This window comes from Pseudophryne corroboree, chromosome 4 (assembly GCF_028390025.1).
Source record: "Pseudophryne corroboree isolate aPseCor3 chromosome 4, aPseCor3.hap2, whole genome shotgun sequence".
Classification (NCBI taxonomy): Eukaryota; Metazoa; Chordata; class Amphibia; order Anura; family Myobatrachidae; genus Pseudophryne; species Pseudophryne corroboree.
This window is the reverse complement of record NC_086447.1, coordinates 584,877,836-584,893,840: the sequence shown is the minus strand read 5'-3', so window position 1 is coordinate 584,893,840 and position 16,005 is coordinate 584,877,836. Positions and strand designations below refer to the sequence as shown.

General features: G+C 47.3%; 1 protein-coding gene across 7 annotated transcripts in view; it reads right to left on the bottom strand.

Moving 5' to 3' along the window:
• Positions 1-16,005, bottom strand: part of MAP3K4 (mitogen-activated protein kinase kinase kinase 4) — a 219,894-nt gene that overhangs the window by 32,441 nt on the left and 171,448 nt on the right. For all 7 annotated transcript variants that reach the window (XM_063917525.1, XM_063917526.1, XM_063917523.1 and 4 more), the window contains 2 exons: positions 14,994-15,074; positions 373-564 (listed from right to left, as the gene is read on the bottom strand). In XM_063917525.1, coding sequence (XP_063773595.1) covers positions 373-564; positions 14,994-15,074 — 273 coding nt within the window. The remainder of the gene's footprint in view (positions 1-372; positions 565-14,993; positions 15,075-16,005) is intronic.

The window sequence follows — 16,005 nt, the reverse complement described above, 5'->3', positions numbered from 1 at the left end:
TTTACTACCCCCAAGATTAAATCCAGTGTTTAATTTCCTTCTGATGTGCTCTACACACAGTACTGCCCCAAACAGTTGTGCTTCCTTGTCACCTGATGCAAAGAGCCATAGCTGTTGTCTATAGCTCACCTCTCTGTACTTCACAATACATGTGAATGAGGTTAATGCTACACAGTGCAACAGCAGCAGCTCTACAGAAAACCAGTGTGGGATTACTGGAGACATTACGGACCAAGGTTAAGGCATATGGTAAATTAATCAGTGGATCTACTACTATATTCTATGTTTCAAGTACAGTATTTGTTAAGATCCCCTTACCTATATTTACTTCTAGAATTCAATGAAAACACAAATTAAAAAAAAAAAAATTACCAATTTTGTTTCCCCTCTGCCATTTAAATGTCACTTTCCTAAGTCCAACATGCATAACGTTGTCATAGGACTTAGGGGTATCACAGACTTGGCCAATTATATTTTTACTTCGCATCTCTCTATAACGTTCATCTTCAAATAACTTGACCGACTTCTGAATCGTATCCATAGGTCGATGCCTGGCAGCTATATCTGGAACAAAATAAATAAATTACAAAAATCTAGCAGGGTTATTTTGCCATTACTCACGTCACAAGTTCAAGTACCTAACTGCAAAAGTACACTACCATTTTTGTGGTACACGCACATCCAATAACCATTATCATAACCATTCATTTTCCATGGCAAGTAATTTTTTTCCTAGTAGATATTATCTACTGTATTCCATTTTCATATATTTTGGAGAAGAAAAAAAGCCCTTCATAGATAATATTGCAATTTGTTAGCTGTTCAAATATTATGTAATAACAGCTTCAATTGGGCAACTGGCCCAATACTGTGTACTTCTAAAAACAAACCATACACTAATAGGTTTCATTAACACAAACGTTTTGTTGCTTGATATGTAGGCAGGGATGCAAAATATGCCTATGTGGCCCAGATTATGAGGTTTTGGTATTAAACAACGAGACTGATACTGATTGACATTTAATTATACTAAGTGCATTTTAACTCTGTTCCCCCTTCTATGTACTCCCTTCTGCATCCACACACTGCTGCATTCTTATTTTCCATTGGTCAAAGCCGTGCTGTAGCTCATTATCTAGCAGCTGTCTCAACAGCTCTGTCGTTTTCTTCTTTACCTCAGTAACTGATGCAAAAGGGTTTCCTTGAGTACAGATTTGACTAAGAAAAAGAAAAGTCACACGGTGCTACATCTGCCGAGTATGAAGGGTGTTCTGGCACTGCAATCTGATTCTTGGCCAAAAACTGCTTCACAGAGAGCTGTATGGGCTGGTGCATTGTCCTGATGGAGGATGAAACCATTTTTCCACAACTCTGGCCTTTTTCTTCCGATTCTTTCCCACAAAGTTTCTAGAACATTTTTGTAGTAACATTGATTCACTGGTACCCAGTCGTATCAAAGAAAACAATTAACATGGCTTTGACTACGGATTTGCTTTGATGCCCTTTCCTCGTTCTTGGTGATGATTGTGTTTTGCAGTGCATGGACTGTTTGGTCTCATGATCGTACTGGAAGATCCATGTTTCATGATAGATAACTTTATCTAAACAATGTGAATCCACTTAAATTTGTTCCAAAACGTCTATACAAATTTTCTTTCTGCGCGGTAGTGAGAAGCCTTGGAACCATCTTAGCACAAACCTTTGTCATGTTGAAGATGTTGATGCAAAACTCGCCTAACAGTTTTTATTTGTTGATGTTAACCATTTCTGCTATCATTTGGAGTCGGAGGTCAATTTTCAAATTTTTTTTCCACATGTTCATTTGTTTTTGATGTGCAAGGCCTTCTGGGACATTCATTATCCTAGTCATCCTCACAGTCGTCACTAAATTTTTTGTACCACTCAAACACACGTGAGTGTGTCATGCAATCTGTCCAGTAACCCACGGTTAGCATACAGAAAGATTCAGTGGACATTTTGTTCAATTTAACTAAAAATTTTAAGTTAACACGTTGCTCTATTTTTAAACGTAACATTTTTTACATCGCACAAGACAAACTCAACTTCTTCAAAGGCAGCTAAATATCTGTGTGAGAAAGGTGAAACTTGCAAAACCATTTTGGGATAGTCCAAGGTCAATGTTCCCCCACTCCCTTTTAGCTCATGCAAATGACTTTTTACAAGTTACTTAATAGCCACACCTTATAGAGGTTCTGCAACAGTAGTACTAAAAAATGCTCAAAGACATTGACCGTCAGATGTAGAGCATATTAAATGGGCCACATTCAAGGCCTTATTCAGAGAAGTACACTAATGCAGCTGCAAGTCCGATTTTCACCGCAACGCACCTGTTGATATTAGTAAGTGAAGCTGCCTCCCAGAAATGAAAAGAAATGCTCACCGGAGCACCCGCAACTCATTCATAATTGCATACATATATACAGCCTATACGCAAGAACAAGGAACATCAGGCTGAAAGGCAGCCCTATGGCTACGCAGACTGGACCCAGCAGTAGTCACACAGATGCCATATTTTTGCATGTTAGGGCTCGCAGCTGGCGTCAGATACACACCCCAAAAACGTCCATAACACCCGCTGCATTTTTACCACGACTCCCCACTAACACTATGTTAAGACCGAACAAATAGTCACTTTCTGTCAATCACTTTGCTACGAAATGCTCATTGTATGTGGGTTCACAGCGGCACCTTGACGTACGCGCAATGCAAAGGCAACACATGTGCAGTCTGGCGATTATCGCTCAGTTCCATGGAACATCGGCATTGTGTAATTCCCTGAATCAGGCCCCCAGTATCCTGCTTGACTTAAAAAGTAATGTTTCTGAATGTACAGTCAAATATAATCCAACTATTCAACATGGCTACATTGACAATAGTAGAACATTAATTATCCAGATTGATTTGGACCGAGGGTAGTTAGGATAATCAGTTTCTATGGATAAGTGGACATGTTTTAAACTAAGTATGTATGTGTTTTTTTTAATATACAATATATATTTTATGGACTAATATACTTTTAAATAACTAATTTCATCAGTGGATCACATAGAAAAATTAGTTTTATGATAAGAACTTACCTTTGTTAAAACTCTTTCTGCGAGGTACACTGGGCTCCACAAGGATAGACATAGGGGGTGTAGAGTAGGATCTTGATCCGAGGCACCAACAGGCTGAAAAGCTTTGACTGTTCCCAGAATGCATAGCGCCAACTCCTCTATAACCCCGACTCCCTGCACAGGAGCTCAGTTTTTAGTTAACCAGTACAATGCAGTAGCAGGAAAAGAGACGACAACGGTTAGTAGCCACATACACCACACTCTCACGACAGTAGAAGTGTCAGCGGCTAATGCCATACCAACCCAAAGAAGCTAAGTGCGTCAGGGTGGGCGCCTTGTGGAGCCCAGTGTACCTCGCAGAAAGAGTTTTAACAAAGGTAAGTTCTTACCATAAAACTCGTTTTCTGCTGCGGGGTACACTGGGCTCCACAAGGATAGACATAGGGGATGTCCTAAAGCAGTTCCTTATGGGAGGGGATGCACTGTAGCGGGCACAAGAACCCTGCGTCCAAAGGAAGCATCCTGGGAAGCAGCAGTATCGAAGGCATAGAACCTTATGAACGTGTTCACAGATGACCACGTAGCCGCCTTGAACAATTGTTCAAGGGTCGCACCACGGCGGGCCGCCCAAGAAGGTCTAACAGACCGAGTAGAATGGGCCGTAATGTGAGCAGGAGCCGAGAGGCCAGCCCTCACATAAGCATGTGCAATCACCATTCTAATCCATCTGGCCAAAGTTTGCTTGTCAGCAGGCCAGCCCCGTTTGTGAAATCCAAACAGCACAAATAGAGAATCAGATTTCCGAATAGAAGCAGTTCTCTTCACATAGATACGGAGAGCCCGTACCACATCCAAAGACCTCTCTTTGGAAGACAGATCAGGAGAAACAAGTGCCGGAACTACAATCTCCTGGTTAAGGTGGAAAGAAGAAACCACCTTAGGTAAGTATCCGGGACGAGTCCTAAGAACCGCCCGGTCACGGTGAAATATCAGATATGGGGAACTACAGGACAAGGCACCCAAATCCGACACTCTTCTAGCTGAGGCAATAGCCAGCAGAAATACCACCTTAAGAGAAAGCCACTTAAAATCAGCTGAACCAAGAGGTTCAAACAGACTCTTGTAACGCCTCCAAAACCACCGACAAGTCCCAAGGAGCCACAGGCGGGACATAGGGAGGTTGGATACGCAACACACCCTGAGTAAAGGTATGCACATCAGGTAAGGTCGCAATTTTTCTCTGAAACCACACCGACAAGGCAGATATTTGAACCTTGAGGGAGGCCAGACGCAGGCCTAAGTCCAGGCCCTGCTGAAGAAAAGCCAACAACTTGGCTATACTAAACTTGAAAGCGTCATAATCATTAGATGCGCACCAAACAAAGTAAGAATGCCAGACCCTATAGTAAATCCGAGCCGAAGCCGGTTTCCGGGCCTGCAACATAGTTTGAATGACCGCCTTAGAAAATCCTTTAGCCCTTAATACGGAAGCTTCAAGAGCCACGCCGTCAAAGACAGCCGGGTTAGGTCCTGGTAGACACAGGGGCCCTGAACGAGGAGGTCTGGGTGTTGTGGAAGTAGAATTGGACACTCTGACGATAGGCCTTGCAGGTCTGAAAACCAGTGCCGTCTGGGCCACGCTGGAGCTATGAGAAGCAGAATTCCTTTTTCTTGCTTGAACTTCCGAATTACCCTGGGCAGGAGTGACACTGGAGGGAACACGTACGGCAGCCGAAACCTCCACGGTACCGCCAGCGCATCCACGAATGCTGCTTGAGGATCCCTTGTCCTTGCTCCGAAGAACGGAACCTTGTGATTGTGTCGAGACGCCATCAGATCTACGTCTGGAAGGCCCCACCTTTCCACTAGTTGAAACACTTCTGGATGGAGGCCCCACTCGCCGGCATGCACGTCCTGACGACTGAGAAAGTCCGCTTCCCAATTCAGGACTACCGGAATGAATATTGCCGATATGGCCGGCAGATGGCGTTCTGCCCACTGTAGAATCTATGAGACTTCCCTCATTGCTAGTCGGCTTCGAGTGCCGCCTTGATGATTTATGCAAGCCACTGTGGTGGCGTTGTCAGACTGTATTTGAACAGGACGGTTCTGAATTAAATGCTGGGCTAGGTTCAAGGCATTGAAGACCGCCCACAACTCCAGAATATTGATCGAGAGGAGGGACTCCTCCTTGGTCCACCGCCCCTGAAGGGAGTGTTGCTCCAGCACCGCGCCCCAACCTCTTAGACTGGCATCTGTCGTCAACAGGACCCAGTCGGATATCCAGAACGGACGGCCCCTGCACAGTTGTTGGTCCCGGAGCCACCAGAGAAGCGACAGACGGACCTCCGGAGTCAATGAGATCATTTGAGATCTGATCCGGTGAGGCAGGCCGTCCCATATGGCTAGAATCAGCCTCTGGAGAGGGCGAGAGTGAAATTGAGCATAATCCACCATGTCGAATGCTGACACCATGAGGCCCAGCACCTGCATCGCCGAATGTATCGACACTTGCGGACGAGATAGGAAGCAACGAATCCTGTCCTGAAGCTTCAGGACTTTCTCCTGAGACAGGAACAACCGCTGGTTGCGAGTGTCCAATAGTGCTCCCAGATGCACCATGCTCTGAGCAAGGATCAGGGATGGCTTCTTCCAGTTTATGAGCCACCCGTGGGCTTGCAGAAACCGGACCGTCACATCTAGATGACGCAGGAGAAGTTCTGGGGAATTTGCCAGGATTAACAAGTCGTTCAAATACGGCAGTATCCTGACCCCTTGACGGCGGAGAACCACCGTCATCACCGCCATGACTTTTGTAAAGACTCGCGGGCCGTTGTTAAACCAAAAGGTAACGCCCGAAACTGGTAATGGCAGCTGCCAATCACAAATCTCAGGTATTGCTGATGAGACACTGCTATAGGAATATGCAGGTAAGCATCCTGTATATCCAGGGAGACCATGAAGTCCCCAGGTTCCAAGGCCAGAACTATAGAGCGAAGGGTTTCCATTAGGAACTTGGAAACCTTCACAAACCTGTTCAATGCCTTGAGGTTGAGAATGGGCCGGGAGGACCCATTCGGTTTCGGGACTAGAAACAGCGGAGAATAGTACCCCCGGCCCCTCTGCGTAAGAGGCACCTGTACTATGACTCCTGTATCCAGAAGCGTCTGTACCACCGAATGTAGAGTGCTTGCCTTTGTCTTGTCCAACGGGACATCTGTCTGGCAAAATCGATGAGGGGGTCGGTTTTTGAAGGCTATGGCGTAACCTCGAGTGACGACTTCCCGTACACAGGCATCTGAAGTGGTCATCAACCATTCCTGGGTACACCTTAGAAGCCGGCCCCCCACTCTGGGATCCCCCAGAGGGAGGCTCGCCCCGTCATGCGGCAGGCTTATCTGTCTTGGAAGCTGGCTGACGGGCCGCCCAGTGCGGGCCTGCTTGTTGTACGCCTGACCTTTTGCTTTACCTGAAGGACGAAAGGGGCGAAAGGAAGAACCTTTAGCCTTCGACACAGAAGGAGCGGTACTTAGCAGACAGGCAGTTTTGGCAGTAGCCAAGTCAGCCACAATCTTATTTAAATCCTCCCCAAACAGAATATCTCCCTTAAAAGGGAGTACCTCCAGGGTTTTTCTAGAGTCCAGATCCACAGACCAGGGTCACAGCCACAATATCCGGCGAGCCAGGACTGACGTAGTAGAGGCCTTGGCTGCCAGGATACCGGCATCAGAAGCCGCCTCTTTAATATAACGAGAAGCTGTGACAATATAAGCCAAGCATTGTCTAGCATGGTCAGAGGAGATTTCAGCATCTAACTCCAAGGCCCATGCTTCAATGGCCTCTGCAGCCTAAGTAGCTGCAATAGTGGGCCTTTGTGCAGCACCCGTGAGGGTGTAAATCGCTTTCAGACAACCCTCCACACGTTTATCCGTAGGCTCTTTTAGAGACGTGACGGTGGTGACCGGTAGAGCTGAGGAAACCACCATCCTAGCCACATGTGAGTCCACTGGAGGAGGCGTTTCCCAATTCTTAGACAGCTCCGGCGCGAGGGGATAGCGAGCCAGCATCTTCCTTTGAGGCACAAACTTCGTACCCGGGTTTTCCCAGGGTTCCTGACGTATGTCTATGAGGTGGTCAGAGTGAGGTAAAACTTGTTTAATCACTTTCTGACGCTTGAACCTATCTGGTTTCTTTGGAGGAACGGATGGCTCGGGATCATTCGTAATCTATAAAATTAACTTAAAAGCCTCCAAAAGATCAGGAACATCCACATGTGAACCACCCTTCCCATCAGCCGTATCCGAGTCAGAACCTGTGGGGTCAGTGTAAGTGCCATCTTCATCAGACGAGTTGTCAGTGACAGCAGTGGATTAGGAGGAGACAAGCGCTCGCTTAGATGACCCCTTGGACGTAGGTGAGCGACGGTCAGACTTTTTAGTAGTCAGGGACCGGTTCAACTTCATTATTTGAGCAGATAAATCGTCCGCCCGCGGCGGGTTAGCTGCAGGGACCACAAACGGTTGCACCGGCATTGAGGGTCCCATAGGGGGTGTTAGTTTATGAACTAGTGTATGCAGAAGCGTGGAAAAAGCGGCCCACGGCGGGTCATTATTTGCCCCCGTTGCCACAGTCCCACTGGGGGGCAAGGAGTCCCCAGAACCAGAGCCCAAAGCTGCTACATCCTCCTCATAGGTATCTGCGGCTTCAGCAACACCTGCAGTGTGTTCAGCCCCAGAACCGTTACCCTTATAAGCAGACATGATATAACTTGCAATATCAGGTAACACAGTACAATTATCAGCAGCACAATACCTCTAGCTCAAACCCCCGCGCAGTGTATTCAGCACCAGCAGAGATAAAAGAGAGATATGGTGACTAAATCACAGAGAAAAAATAAGATTTTACTCACCGGTAAATCTATTTCTCGTAGTCCGTAGTGGATGCTGGGGACTCCGTAAGGACCATGGGGAATAGCGGCTCCGCAGGAGACTGGGCACAGCTAAGAAAGATTTAGGACTACCTGGTGTGCACTGGCTCCTTCCACTATGACCCTCCTCCAGACTTCAGTAAGGATACTGTGCCCGGAAGAGCTGACACAATAAGGAAGGATTTTGAATCCAGGGTAAGACTCATACCAGCCACACCAATCACACCGTATAACTCGTGATAATATACCCAGTTAACAGTATGAACACAACAGAGCCTCTCAAAAGATGGCTCAACAATAACCCTTGTAGTTAACAATAACTATATACAAGTATTGCAAACAGTCCGCACTTGGGACGGGCGCCCAGCATCCACTACGGACTACGAGAAATAGATTTACCGGTGAGTAAAATCTTATTATTTTCTCTGACGTCCTAGTGGATGCTGGGGACTCCGTAAGGACCATGGGGATTATACCAAAGCTCCCAAACAGGCGGGAGAGTGCGGATGACTCTGCAGCACCGAATGAGAGAACTCAAGGTCCTCCTCAGCCAGGGTATCAAATTTGTAGAATTTTGCAAACGTGTTTGCCCCTGACCAAGTAGCAGCTCGGCAAAGTTGTAAAGCCGAGACCCCTCGGGCAGCCGCCCAAGAAGAGCCCACTTTCCTCGTGGAATGGGCTTTTACAGCCCACTTTCCTCGTGGAATGGGCCACAGAATGCGCAAGCTGAATTGTGCTACAAATCCAGCGAGCAATAGTCTCCTTTGAAGCAGGAGCACCCATCTTGTTTGGTGCATACAGGATAAATAGCGAGTCAGTCTTCCTGACTCCAGCCGTCCTGGAAACATACATTTTCAAGGCCCTGACTACGTCCAGTAACTTGGAGTCCTCCAAGTCCCTAGTAGCCGCAGGCACCACAATAGGTTGGTTCAAGTGAAAAGCTGATACCACCTTAGGAAGAAACTGGGGACGAGTCCTCAATTCTGCCCTATCCATATGGAAAATCAAATAGGGGCTTTTACATGACAAAGCCGCCAATTCTGACACACGCCTTGCCGAAGCCAAGGCCAAAAGCATGACCACTTTCCACGTGAGATATTTTAAATCCACGGTTTTGAGTGGCTCAAACCAATGTGACTTTAGGAAACCCAACACCACGTTGAGGTCCCACGGTGCCACTGGAGGCACAAAGAAGGCTGAATATGCAGCACTCCCTTGACAAATGTCTGAACTTCAGGCAGTGAAGCCAGTTCTTTTTGGAAGAAAATCGACAGAGCCGAAATCTGGACTTTAATGGAACCCAGTTTTAGGCCCATAGTCACCCCTGACTGTAGGAAGTGCAGAAAACGACCTAGCTGGAATTCCTCCGTTGGGGCCTTCCTGGCCTCACACCACGCAACATATTTTCACCATATGCGGTGATAATGTTGTACGGTTACATCTTTTCTAGCTTTAATAAGCGTAGGAATGATTTCCTCCGGAATACCCTTTTCTTTTAGGATCCGGTGTTCAACCGCCATGCCGTTAAACGCAGCCGCGGTAAGTCTTGGAACAGACAGGGCCCCTGCAGCAGCAGGTCCTGTCTGAGCGGCAGAGGCCATGGGTCCTCTGAGATTAATTCTTGAAGTCCCGGGTGCCAAGACCTTCTTGGCCAATCTGGAACAATGAGAATAGTTCTTACTCCTCTTTTCTTTATTATCCTCAGTACCTTGGGTATGAGAGGAAGAGGAGGGAACACATAAACAGACCGGTACACCCACGGTGTCACTAGAGCGTCCACAGCTATCGCCTGCGGGTCTCTTGACCTGGCGCAATATTTTTCTAGCTTTTTGTTTAAGCGGGACGCCATCATGTCCACCTGTGGCTTTTCCCAACGGTTTACAATCAGTTGGAAAACTTCTGGATGAAGTCCCCACTCTCCCGGGTGGAGGTCGTGCCTGCTGAGGAAGTCTGCTTCCCAGTTGTCCACTCCCGGAATGAACACTGCTGACAGTGCTAACACGTGATTTTCCGCCCATCGGAGAATCCTTGTGGCTTCTGCCATCGCCGTCCTGCTTCTTGTGCCGCCCTGTCGATTTACATGGGCGACTGCCGTGATGTTGTCTGACTGGATCAGAACCGGCTGGTTTTGAAGCAGGGGTTTTGCTTGACTTAGGGCATTGTAAATGGCCCTCAGTTCCAGAACATTTATGTGTAGGGAAGTCTCCTGACTTGACCAAAGTCCTTGGAAGTTTCTTCCCCGTGTGACTGCACCCCAGCCCCGAAGGCTGGCATCCGTGGTCACCAGGACCCAGTCCTGTATGCCGCATCTGCGGCCCTCTCTGAGATAAGCACTCTGCAGCCACCACAGCAGAGACACCCTGGTCCTTGGAGACAGGGTTATCAACCGATGCATTTGAAGATGCGATCCGGACCATTGGTCCAACAGGTCCCACTGAAAAAGGTTCTGGCATGGAACCTGCCGAATGGAATCGCTTCGTAGGAAGCTACCATCTTTCCCAGGACTCGCGTGCAATGATGCACCGACACCTGTTTTGGTTTCAGGAGGCCTCTCACTAGAGATGACAGCTCCTTGGCTTTCTCCTCTGGGAGAAACACTTTTTTCTGGACTGTGTCCAGAATCATCCCCAGGAACAGTAGACGTGTCGCCGGAACCAGCTGAGACTTTGGAATGTTCAGAATCCAACCGTGCTGGTGTAGCACCTCCTGAGATAATGCTACGCCGACCAACAACTGCTCTCTGGTCCAAGTATGGGATAATTAAAACTCCCTTTTTCCGAGGGAGTATCATCATTTCAGCCATTACCTTGGTAAATACCCTCGGTGCCGTGGACAGGCCGAACGGCAACGTCTGGAATTGGTAATGACAATCCTGTACCACAAATCTGAGGTACTCCTGGTGAGGATGGTAAATGGGGACATGCAGGTAAGCATCCTTGATGTCCAGAGATACCATGTAATCTCCCTCTTCCAGGCTTGCAATAACCGCCCTGAGCGATTCCATCTTGAACTTGAATTTTCTTAAATATGTGTTCAAGGATTTCAAATTTAAAATGGGTCTCACCGAACCGTCCAGTTTCGGTACCACAAACATTGTGGAATAGTAACCCCGTCCGTGTTGAAGTAGGGGCACCTTGACTATCACCTGCTGGGAATACAGCTTGTGAATTGCCTCTAACACAGCCTCCCTTTCTGAAGGAGTCGTTGGTAAGGCAGATTTGAGGAAACGGCGGGGGGGGGGGGGGGATGTCTCGAATTCCAGCCTGTACCCCTGAGATACCACTTGAAGGATCCAGGGATCTACCTGTGAGCAAGCCCACTGATTGCTGAAGTTTTTGAGACGGCCCCCCACCGTACCTGGCTCCGCCTGCTGAGCCCCAGCGTCATGCGGCGGACTTAGCAGAAGAAGCGGGGGAGGACTTTCGTACCTGGGAAGTGGCTGTATGCTGCAGCTTTTTTCCCCTACCTCTGGGCAGAAAGGACGCGCCTCTACCCCGTCTGCTCTTTTGGGGGCGAAAGGACTGCACCTGATAATACGGTGCTCTCTTTGGTTGTGAGGGGACATGTGGCAAAAATGCTGACTTCCCAGCTGTTGCTGTGGACACTAAGTCTGAAAGACCATCCCCGAACAACTCCTCACCCTTATAAGGCAAAACTTCCATGTGCCTTTTAGAATCTGCATCACCTGTCCACTGCCGGGTCCATAACCCTCTCCTGGCACAAATGGACAGTGCACTTATTTTTGATGCCAGCCGGCAAATATCCCTCTGTGCATCTCTTATGTAAAAGACATCGTCTTTAATATGCTCTACGTTTAGCAATATAGTGTCCCTGTCTAGGGTGTCAATGTTTTCTGACAGGGAGTCTGACCATGCAGCTGCAGCACTGCACATCCATGCTGAGGCAATAGCTGGTCTCAGTATAATACCAGTGTGTGTATATATAGCTTTCAAGAGAGCCTCCTGCTTTCTGTCAGCAGGTTCCTTTAGGGCGGCCGTATCCTGGGACGGCAGTGCCACCTTTTTTGATAAGCGCGTAAGTGCTTTATCCACCCTAGGGGGTGTTTCCCAACGTGACCTATCCTCTGGCGGGAAAGGGTACGCCATTAGTAATTTTTTTGAAATTACCAATTTTTTATCGGGGGAAGCCCACGCTAGTTCACACACTTCATTCAATTCTTCAGAAGGGGGAAAAACTACTGGTAGTTTTTTCTCCCCAAACATAATACCCTTTTTTGTGGTACCTGGGGTCACCTCAGAAATGTGTAAAACATTTTTCATTGCCTCAATCATATAACGAGTGGCCCTATTGGACATTACATTAGTCTCTTCGTCGTCGACACTGGTATCAGTATCCGTGTCGACATCTGTGTCTGCCATCTGAGGTAGCGGGCGTTTTAGAGCCCCTGATGACTTTTGAGACGTCTGGGCAGGCACGGGCTGAGAAGCCGGCTGCCCCGCATTTGGCATGTCGTCAAATTTTTTATGTAAGGAGTCGACACTTTCGCGTAATTCCTTCCACAAGTCCATCCACTCCGGTGTCTGCCCCGCAGGGGGTGACAACACATTTATAGGCACCTGCTCCTCCTCCACATAAGTCTCCTCATCAAACATGTCGACACAGCCGTACCGACACACCGCACACACACAGGGAATGCTCTGACAGAAGACAGGACCCCACAAACTCCTTTGGGGAGACAGAGAGAGAGTATGCCAGCACACACCAGAGCGCTATATAAATCAGGGATTAACTAAATTATATCCCCTTATAGCTGCTATATGTATATTGCGCCTAAATTTAGTGTCCCCCCTCTCTTTTTTACCCTTTTCTGTAGTGTAGACTGCAGGGGAGAGCCAGGGAGCTTCCTTCCAGCGGAGCTGTGAGGGAGAAATGGCGCCAGTGTGCTGAGGGAGATAGCCCCGCCCCTTTTTCAGCTGACTTTTCTCCCGCTTTTTTATGGATTCTGGCAGGGGTATTAATCACATATATAGCCTCTGGGGCTATATATTGTGATATATTTGCCAGCCAAGGTGTATTTATTGCTTCTCAGGGCGCCCCCCCCCAGCGCCCTGCACCCTCAGTGACCGGAGTGTGAAGTGTGTATGAGGAGCAATGGCGCACAGCTGCAGTGCTGTGCGCTACCTTGGTGAAGACTGATGTCTTCTGCCGCCGATTTTCCGGATTCTTCTTGCTTCTGGCTCTGTAAGGGGGCCTGCGGCGCGGCTCCGGGACCGAACACCAATGGCCGGTTCCATGCGGTCGATCCCTCTGGAGCTAATGGTGTCCAGTAGCCTAAGAAGCCCAAGCTACCACCAGTTAGGTAGGTTCGCTTCTTCTCCCCTTAGTCCCTCGCTGCAGTGAGTCTGTTGCCAGCAGATCTCACTGTAAAATAAAAAACCTAAAATATACTCTCTCTCTAGGAGCTCAGGAGAGCCCCTAGTGTGCATCCAGCTCAGCCGGGCACAGGATTCTAACTGAAGTCTGGAGGAGGGTCATAGTGGGAGGAGCCAGTGCACACCAGGTAGTCCTAAATCTTTCTTAGCTGTGCCCAGTCTCCTGCGGAGCCGCTATTCCCCATGGTCCTTACGGAGTCCCCAGCATCCACTAGGACGTCAGAGAAATACGTAATACAGTATATCTTTGTGAAAATCCTACATTTGATAAAACCTGATGCACCAAGCCCCCTCAGGTTATAGAATATAGGGATAGCAGGTTGAGTGAAAGACACGAAATGGACACCACTCAGCTATCAAATGCACACACAAATAGTCACAGTCTGTACAATGCAGAGGTTATTACTAACAATAATACTGCACTGGACTAGCTTACACAGCTATATAACAATAGATAAAACCGTACACTGTAAGAACTGGATGTATATCACAGGGTAATTGTACTAGGAAACCCTGACTAAGTGCACTCTTTCTTACAAACACTGACTAAAAAAGGCAGGTAGAATGCTTAAGTGTCTTGTAAAGTCACAGCACTGACAACCAGGCGGCTTTACATAGGAGGATTTGCCCAAGCATTCCCAGGAACAGTGAACTGAGGGATAATGGCGCCGCAGACACTGCCAGGGAGTGAGGGAGAGACAGATATGCAGCTCCAGGGCGGGAACATTTGCGGAAAATGGCGCCCTGGGGCTGGGGGAGGGGCTTCAGGTCCAAGCCTTATCCCCCTGCTGGCAAAGCCACCGGGTACTGCGGGCTCTAATAAAGAGGTTTAGAGAGAAAACCTGACATGTCCCATGCCCTGGAGATCTAGTGGGAACGCCTGTACTGCACAGTGTCCACCGCCAGCGCGCGCGGCCCGCCTCCCACTGACCGCGCCGGATCGCGATAAAGACCGGGTCCCGCAAGCGGGACCAACTTACCACCTCCCGAAGTGCGGCCACGCGATCCCAGAGAGCCACCGTCGTGTGTGCCTGACAAAGAAGAAAACCGGAGCCTACTGCTGTAGGTACCCGGCAACCAGGGCTCGGGAGTGTACAGCGCCGCTGGGGAGAGCCGGAGCCGCAGCCGTGAATGTCCACTGACATATAACACTGCTGCTGCCCTTGAAGTCTTCACTTTTTTCCTCAGAAAAAAAGCTCTTCTTAGGGCTGCCTGGAGCAGCCCCTCTGTTAAGTGCCTGCTACTGCAGCACCAACTTACAAAACTGAGCTCCTGTGCAGGGAGGCGGGGTGATATAGGAGGCGGCGCTATGCATTCTGGGAACAGTCAAAGCTTTTCAGCCTGTTGGTGCCTCGGATCAGGATCCTTCTCTACACCCCCTATGTCTATCCTTGTGGAGCCCAGTGTACCCCGCAGCAGAAATACAGAAATGAAACATGGAACTGCAATACAAACAAAATATTTACTACAGCTTAACTAAAAAATATTTCTGGTTTCCATAGATTGTGTTCTGTAAACTGGATTTTATTGACAACTTTGTGAACACACCTAACTAAAAAGTGCACTCGGCTACACAGAGAAGACAATTTTCAGTACCTCGAGTCTGAGTGATAAGTGTCTGAAGTTCCCAACTTCGTCTTGTAGAAGCTCCTTGTTCTCCTTTCGGATAAATGGGCTCTGAAAATGAATCCATTCAGATATAATGAAACCATCTTTCTGTGGTAGACCGGCATGTCAAAACAAAAATACACTAAAATTTTCTGATTAAAATGATTTAAAAAAAAAAAAAAGCATCATTCATCAGATCATTACAGAAATGGTAAACTGAGGCAACAGAGAACATGAACACAAAACTAGTGATACTATGATTACAGCGTAATAAAACCACTGTTAGAAATAGCTGGCTAGTGCATCAATATTTTACATGAGGAGAACACAAAATAATATCACATCACAATTATCAACAATCTCATCTTCAGAACTATTTAACATCCTTTGTTTTCCAGACATGTTTTTCTTCTCACCAAAACATAAATCCCTGCCTACTGACATACAGGTATCTAGGTAAATAATAGGCCACATAAATTATGTGTAGAGGTCAGGTTTCCAAGTATGCCCAAGTGACCTCCAGAGTTTACTCTTAATTGATATGTGAGCAATTTGCCAGAGGAAACCACACAACTTTATTAGAAACATAAATAAATAAAACCGTAAATTGTTGCACTAAATTACAGTGCAAAATTAGGATTGATTATTTGGCTACCCCAAAGAGAAGTAGCAATCTGATCCCCACTGAACACAGTACCTCTACTTGATTTATGATCCAGTATTTCATGTTATATGTGCTAAATATCAATGTACACATTAATAATTACAGCTATTAAATCAGATGGTTGAGTAAATCTGCAATTTATTGATCATTTAATTGAAGAATATATTTTCTCACCCTTTTAGCAAGATCTCACTTAACACACCTGTGAGATTACTTTGTCTCTGTTTGTAAATTCGTCCTGACAGAATAGGAAAGCAGTTACAGTAAGGGAGTTTACACGTGACAGATATATCTGCCGTCAATTGATCGGCAGATATATCTATGGACGGATCGGGC